General features: G+C 41.1%; 2 protein-coding genes across 2 annotated transcripts in view; one reads left to right on the forward strand and one right to left on the reverse strand.

Moving 5' to 3' along the window:
- The window catches only part of LOC105681110 (thyrotropin-releasing hormone receptor-like), a 13,343-nt gene extending 10,875 nt beyond the window's left edge, over positions 1–2,468 (forward strand). The window contains exons 3-5 of the mRNA XM_012388720.3: positions 136–241; positions 511–2,194; positions 2,230–2,468. Coding sequence (XP_012244143.1) covers positions 136–241; positions 511–736 — 332 coding nt within the window. The 3' untranslated portion in view covers positions 737–2,194; positions 2,230–2,468. The remainder of the gene's footprint in view (positions 1–135; positions 242–510; positions 2,195–2,229) is intronic.
- The window catches only part of LOC100744141 (dynein heavy chain 1, axonemal-like), a 54,896-nt gene that overhangs the window by 37,050 nt on the left and 9,821 nt on the right, over positions 1–8,025 (reverse strand). The window contains exons 16-21 of the mRNA XM_033322179.1: positions 7,698–7,940; positions 7,045–7,158; positions 6,631–6,886; positions 6,193–6,355; positions 5,987–6,097; positions 5,465–5,556 (exon numbers count right to left, since the gene is read on the reverse strand). Coding sequence (XP_033178070.1) covers positions 5,465–5,556; positions 5,987–6,097; positions 6,193–6,355; positions 6,631–6,886; positions 7,045–7,158; positions 7,698–7,940 — 979 coding nt within the window. The remainder of the gene's footprint in view (positions 1–5,464; positions 5,557–5,986; positions 6,098–6,192; positions 6,356–6,630; positions 6,887–7,044; positions 7,159–7,697; positions 7,941–8,025) is intronic.

Consider the following 8,025-nt stretch of genomic DNA (forward strand, 5'->3'; position numbering starts at 1 on the left):
AAAAAAAAAAAAAAAAAAAAAAAGAAGGGAAAGCAAACAGAAGGCGAAACGAAAAGTCGAGTTATTCGAACGTCGTTGCGGAAATTCCCGGCCGCTCGCACCGCACTTGCAATACTTTTTCTTTCTCTGTTGCAGATATTAGATCGTCCTCGAGAAATCTCGTGTCGACGAGGAATCAACAGAGCATCACGAAAATGCTGCTTCTCATCAGCACCGTTTTCATTCTTCTCAATTTGCCGAGGTAAACGGTCATCTATCGATATATTCGATACGTTGATTTAACATCTTTGATATCTTTGATATCTCGGTGAGAGCGATAACGTCTTCTACGGAACCATCGATGACCCACGATGAACGTTTTTTTTGCGATAAATACAAATTCGTTTTGCTTTTGCTCGCGTTGCACATTCGCACATTCGCACATTCGCACATTCGCACGTTCCTATACGCGCTATCGTTCCGACAAGCTGGCAACTTCGATTTACCAGCAAGCGAACTCTCGTTTTCCAGCTACGTGATCCGACTGTGCGTATTCTTCTTCACGCTGGCCCGCAAGAACACGCCCGACCTGCTCTGGTGTTTGCAGCAGTTCTTCATGCTCCTCTATTACACCAACTTCAGCATCAATTTCTTATTGTACGCAATGTGCGGCATCACGTTTAGGCGTTGTCTGCAACAGTTGCTGCGCAAGATACTGAAAACCATGACCAGGTACCATTGCAACCTACGACGATAACGTATAGGAGCGACGGAAACGCTTTTCGAGCAAATTCAAGTATACAACCACGGCGATCCCAATTGCGTCGCGCGACGCGCACCACCATTATGTTCGCCCGTTTCTCACCCTCGTTGTTACGTCGTCGTCGTCGTCGTCGTCTTCGTAGCGCCGTTCGATTCGACCATCCGTTTACTTCGACGAGCAAAACGACGCGTGTAACGCGATCAAATATCCATGTTGAACCGCTTTGTTCCGCTGTCGGAGGTACAGAGCGTGAAAAGTCTGAGAAACTTTTGCGACTACGTTGCTCGATCGTGTAAGCGAGAAATAAAAATAGAAAATATTTACGAGTTTACGACGATTACCGGTTAATCGACGGTTATGGACTGACAGACACGCGTTTTCATCTTTGCAAGATCTTTTGAAATTTCGAGTAAATGGTCGATCCTCGACGAAGGAGATTATGCGCGATTATGTGCGATTATATGCGATTATATGCGATTACCGGTGATTTAAATAAGTCAAAGACCTGCATATCCTACTCTATCCTATTCGAAACAGGATAAAAGGATATTTATATGAAAAGCAAAAGGATAAACTTGTAACTTTCAACGACCTCGACACCTCGGTTTGATACACGCGTATCTAGCATAGCATCCATCTTGGAACGTTGCATGGAAAAGTTCGCAGACTCGCTGTAAAATTCGTTATTTCTATGTGGCATTTATTTGTATCGTGGAAACTACGTATCGATGATAGAAATTAGACAAATTATACGAAACTACACGTGTATCGTTACGCTTTGTCAGTGCTCCGACGTTCGATCAAATTTCCCATTTGGAACGTTCGACCGAATTACCTATACGTAAGTAAACGATAAATGTCTCAACGTCTTCTAAACGTGTCTTTGTTTAAATTATAAATTATTTGTCTCGCACCGCTCAACAACATCGTAAAATACCAACGAAACTTGAAAACTGTCGAGCGTTTAAAATTCAATGGCTACCTAATTACCTAATTACCTAATTACTTAATTGTCTAATTACCTAATTACCGATAGAGTAAAACTCGGCGTAATCGATACGCGAACGAGACGAGTTGGCTTACTGAACGAAAAGATTGCTCTGATATAATCGATCGTTCGGTAGGTAATTGGAACGAAACAGCTTCGTAAACATTATTATTACGAACAACGTCGATGTCTATCTCGAGGCAATTCTTGCACCCGCCGTATCGCGTAGAGTCGTTGACAAAACTAGCAAATCCGCGTTTCCGCTTTACATCGTATCGTATTATCGGATTTCTTCGATACTCGCGTATTGTAAACGTAAAGAAAGTTGACGCGAGTGCGATCGAATCGACGTAAATCGAATTTTTCAACTTTTATTCCATATCCATAGATATTTCGTGCGTACAGAATGTCTGAAAGATACGAGACAAATTCGCTTATACGAAATTCCCTACGATAAAGAAAACGTAAAACCGATATGTTTGTATTATCTTTGAAACAGCATTTTTTTAGCGAATTATGTGAATTATATACGTATACATAGCGAAATACCTAGGTAATTGTTTTATTTTTTATATCGAGTTGTAGAAATCGTTTTCGCGTTGTTCGAAGGCTGGATTTCGAAGGAACGGCATATTTACCGATAATTAGCGTAACTGTAAATATCTCGACTAACGACTAACCGTATAATTTAGATATAAGGTAAATATTTTTAAATATACCCAAGACACTGAAAAAATTGAAACTGATCTACTTTAATTACCTCGTCCCATGAGATCGGCGTACAAATACGTAAAAAACGAAATTCCATATAGTTTTCTCGTTGTTTACGGAAAGTGGCCAAGTTGCCAGATAGTTACCTCCTAACCGATCTCGTTTTGCGCAACTCTTCCCTGACATACGTACAACGTACCTCGACGTATCGCCTCTTCTTCCCGAGTTTCAACAGCGTTCGTTTTAATACGTTAAATACGGTGGCCGTGGTGGTGATCCAATAGCGTAACACGGTGGTACGAGAATAACAACGATTTTAGTCGATTGGATTGGAAACGAGAAGAAATCGTTGGCCTCGTGCCGACAACATATTTCGAGGACATGGAAATCGGACAAACACAGGTAACTGTTCGGCAACTTTGGCCACAGAATTCCATAGAATCGGCAAGATTCTTCGGAGATTCGAGAGTGAAATTTGTCGAGAATTTTATCGAATGTTGTTTGAACAAACCGTTTGGTAGTGAAAATTCCTACAAAATTTTCTTCAACGTGATTAATTACGATTCTTCTATTTTCAGATAAATCGAATAATTAATCGAAATTGATCGATACAATTATAATAACAATTATTTTCAATCGATATTTACGCGATGTAATGGAAAATATCGTTCCATATAAAATAACATTTCAACGGAGCGTAAAGATAAGGATAAAGATAAGGGAGAAAAATTGTTACAAGTTCAACGCGATAACGATATTACAAGTAAGTCGAACGATCTCGTTAGTAAGCATAAACCTGGTATACGCATCCTCGTTTTCAATCATCTTCGATAATTCTACCAAAAAGATTCCATCTATCTTTCCTTTAGCATCGCGCACCATATTTATCAAACTTTCTCTTTCCCCCTGCGCCTTACGTCTTACTAAGAACGTCCTTACGCCTTATAAGCAAGTCTACCCATCCGAAAGATCGACGTGTCTAAAAATTCTTACGGTGAAGGAATAACGAAACGGGTTAGATCAACGGCTACCGATTTTCCCGGCCACGTTGGCAAACCGATGGCGAAAGTTCGTCGAATACGTGACAGTGCAGTCGAGTGGATCGCGCGAGAAAATCCCAACTAATCTTTGGACTTTGAGAGAAATCCGCGGTGGGATCAAAGTTGTATTATACGTAGCCTGTTGGAGAGGGCGAGTCTCGCGTAATCGATAGCACGGTATAATATCGCTAGATACGACTTACCGAAAACCGAAACGTGTCCCGATATACGTGTGCGTCGTGATAATTCAGACAAAAATTCATATTACATCGTTCTTTGCTTCGAACGCTAATTCAACCAACTGTTTTGCTCGTTTCGGCGATATTTCAACCTGTCTTTGTTACATTTACGACGAACCGAAAGAAATACGTGTTCCCGATACAGTCGCTTTACTCTGACTTTCTGACTTTCTGACTTTCTGATTTTTCAAAAGGAAAAGGCAAACTTTTTGCAACAACGCTCTTCGATGTTACATCTTGATACAGCGATGCGTGTCATACTATCGGAGATTCTTTACGTAACTCAGGATCCATCCCTCGGTCGAGGCGGCCGCTAGCTGTGCAAATATAGTTAATCGGGCCGCGATAATCCTAAACGACTGTCATAAATTTGTATTTTACCGTTAGGACCATTAATTCTTATAAAACGTATTCGATTCGAGACGTTCCTTACGGTCGTTGTTGCTCCGTCGGGTTTTTCCTACGTTCAACGATCGTTTCCAGCCGCAAGCGATCGGTGGTGGGGCGACCAACAACCAGCGATAGTTTTCCTCTGTGATAGCATGGTCACCGAACTTTGCTGGTTTTCCGCACTTAGATCGGTCATCTATTTAACTTATATCTATACGCACCGAGCGTAACTGTCTACGTCCACGAGTTGTCGGAATAATCGGTTCAACCAGCTCTATTATCCTAAACGAAATAGGGGAACGATCGTTTCGTGGCGTCGATTATCTAATCGTAACGGGAATTTACGACTCTCGTTGGTGCGCTTCCTCGCGATCGTGTCTCTCCGCGAACGCTCCAACAACCTTATACATGCAATAATTTCAATTTAATTTTTTACAATATTTACTCCTCCATCGTACCGGATGTTAGACAAATCATGATGCAAACGTAGAATCACCAGCTGCCGTAATCAGCTTGATCACCGCCCGTTATAATCTTTTCGATAAATGCATTTTCATCGTTTCGACGAACACCGGTCACGTTCGCTAATCGACGACACCGGTTCCATCGATCGTGCAAATTAACTTTCCAAACAACCAAACTACCGCTTCGACAACGGCCCTTTATTCGCGCAACTGTGCATCATCTGTGCGCGATCGAATCTACTGTAATTTGTTCAGTGCCAAGTCACTTGGGGCGAAAGTTTCCCGATCACCGCCCGACATCGCTGTACCGTTGCTGAAAATTGGACGTCCGACGAACAAGACGTCAACGAAACGTGCCAGTTCGTCTAAAACTGACGAGTTTGGAAAAATATCCTTCGTAAGTTCGTAACACGTTCGTCTTTCTACGATATAAAGGATAGAAAGAAACGAGCAAATACAGAGACAAATTCTTTTAATCTTCAACCAACGAAATTTAATCTTTGTATCCTAACAGATCGCGTTGTAGCGGTTGCGGTTGCGCGTTATGATCGTTTCTTCGATTATTTTTCAAACACAACCCTCCTTTGGTACGCATATGTCGACGTTGATACAAAAATACCAAAGATACCGAGGACAACTTGGATTTACCGAGATCACTTTCAAACGTTTAACGGATTAATATCGTACATGGCGTACTTCGTGTCGATATATCGTATTTATTTAATCGAAGAACGTGGATGTAAAAAGAGCAGTCGAATCTAACGAAAAGTATCCTTGTAAATAGGAATATTGGATTACGGAGTTCGTATCTATAGAAGAATACCAACATCTTTGTAACGTAGTTACGAAAGAGAGGAGAAAAGTTCTTACGAGTTTAGATAAACACTTACCCTTGTCTTGCCCGACCCGGTTGGACCAACCAGCATTAATCCGTGCCGCACCACAGTCGTCTCGTACAATTGGATAACTTTCTTCACGAACTCTGCAATCAAAAACGTCGATCATTTCGATCATCGCCTTATAGCACGTTCGGACACGGAGTTCCATCTAAGCCGGATCTTCTATCGAAAGATTCGGCTATTATGGGAAAACGCGTGGTCCAACTTTTAATTTCCATTTCGATTAACTTCCAGTTATTTGGATGACTGAATTATTTAGCAAAAGTTCTCAACTGTCAAAGAGTCGCTTGCGAGACAACGTCGATGCGAAGCAGCTTTTTCACCAAGAACATCTCGAAAAAGAATGTTACAAAGAATGTATAGAATTCGAAATAACGTAATAACGTAATAACGTAATAACGATTAATAGAGTTTGGTGAAACGAGAAATAACATTTTTGATCATTTCGAACGCTGAAATAAACTGCAACGATCCGAACACTAACGAAACGAAACATGTACATATTTAGCATACCGTTGACTTCTTCCAGATCCATCCTCGCAATCGCTGCACGAATTTGCGTTTCCAATACTCCGTGGTCTACGTGTTTCTCCTCCAAACGTGGAAATAAATCAGACACGATACCTAATTAAACGAAGGAGATAAGGAAAAAATTGTGATATTACAGCGTCGGAGATTTTCGAGAACTTGCGAAAGGAAAAGAAATTATAGCAAATTACCGTTGAACAGCGTCAAATCATCCTTTAAGAACTTGGGAACGTTCACATCTCGCAAAGCACGTAAACAGATCTGCTGTTCGTTTAAATCTTTCTGTTCCCTCTTTAAATTTCCTGCCACGGCGATCACCGTCTTCACTGCTCGCATTCCGAAATCATAATGATCCTTGGTAAAAATATTTATTTCTCAGCGAAAATGTTTAACTTGCCAACTGTACGTAGAACAAAAAGATACCGCCATTCTATCCACCAAATCGAGCAAACACAATTTCCAACTACTAACGCGATAGTAAAATAAATTGAGAAAGTGCCGTGAACTTGAATACCTCGTCCTTTAACCGACTTAAAATATCGATATTTTGAGTTAAAATATCGATCGGCGATCGAAAAACGAATCGTTTAATAATTAAATACGCGTTAAACATCTTGAGAATAACGTACCTGTGTGCTCAATTGTTCCGAGCTCAATTTAAACGTAGTCGTTATTTTGCCCGCCAAAACTTTCGCCTCGGAAAAACCGTACGAAAATAATGAAATTTCAGCGATCAGCGAATAGTCCGGTACCATCATAGCCACAGGACGGAACAAGGCTTTCAAGTTGTCCGGTAATTCCGTCCTACCCGCGTAACCAGGATTCATAGTGATGAATACCGCGCACGATGTCTTCAGTACGATTTCATCCCCTTCGAAGATGAATCTGAAAAACATCGCGAACAATTAGCGTCTTCTCCGCGTCGTATAACGTGCAACGTTCGTCGAAATGAAAGCCATACTCCTCGTTATTATCGTATTATCCATTTAAAACTATATTAAGGAAAATTCGTGTCGGTTGTAGCTGATATCATAGACACTCACGTGTCCATTCGCATTTGTTGCGCTTGCTGGATCGTCATGATCTGCTGGGCAATCACGGACAGCACCTCGATATCTATTCTGTTGAATTCATCGAAACATGCCCATGCACCTGCACTGCGGTGGTTATATTCGAGATAAAACGTATAAATGGCAGATAAATAAAGATCGTTGTCGAGATAATGAACGATAATTAAAATGGATAAATGAAATGGTTAAAGGGTTTCGCAGAAATTACTTCAATTCGACAATCATGACACAAACATCTTTGTGAATCGAATCCAATGAAATGAAATTTGCGTTTAATTAAATTTAAATCCAATTTATAAAATTAATTGGAGTATCAGCGTGGTCGCGTGTGACGGGGTTAACATACGAAACGAAGATGCCGTCTTCCATTTTTAACGTATTTTTAATTTACAAAACCCAATAACACCGAGCAGATACTAATCTGTATTGACGATAACGTAGAAATATTAATTTATCGTTGAACGTACGCTGGCATTTGTAATTTTAACATACAGCGCATCTACTCGAACCTGTAGACGATACTACGATACGTGACACGCGGAAAAAATCAAAAGCGGTGAAAAGTGGGAAAAAGGAGAAACGCGAAGAATTGATACAACGAAAAGGTCGGACAAGTCAGAGCTTACCTTGCGAGACCTTTGAAGAACTTTCCCATCGACATAAAGTCCAACTGATCGGAACAATTGAACACTACACACTGTATGGCGAACGCTTTGGCGAGGTCCTTGGTGGTTTCCGTTTTGCCCGTTCCGGCGGGGCCAGCTGGCGCACCGCCGAATTTCAAGTGCAACGCCCCAGTTAGCGTCAAGTAACATCGATCGGTCAGAGGGGTGATGACGAGTCTTCCAGTGTTACCCAGATATTCGTACCTTCGACCAAAGTCCAATAAATAATAACGATAGACGTTTAGAGGTAAGGTATAGAGGAAGAGAGAGAGAGAGAGAGAGAGGAGGG

The sequence above is a fragment of the Bombus impatiens genome, unplaced genomic scaffold (genome assembly GCF_000188095.3).
Source record: "Bombus impatiens unplaced genomic scaffold, BIMP_2.2 scf_0581, whole genome shotgun sequence".
Lineage (NCBI taxonomy): Eukaryota > Metazoa > Arthropoda > Insecta > Hymenoptera > Apidae > Bombus > Bombus impatiens.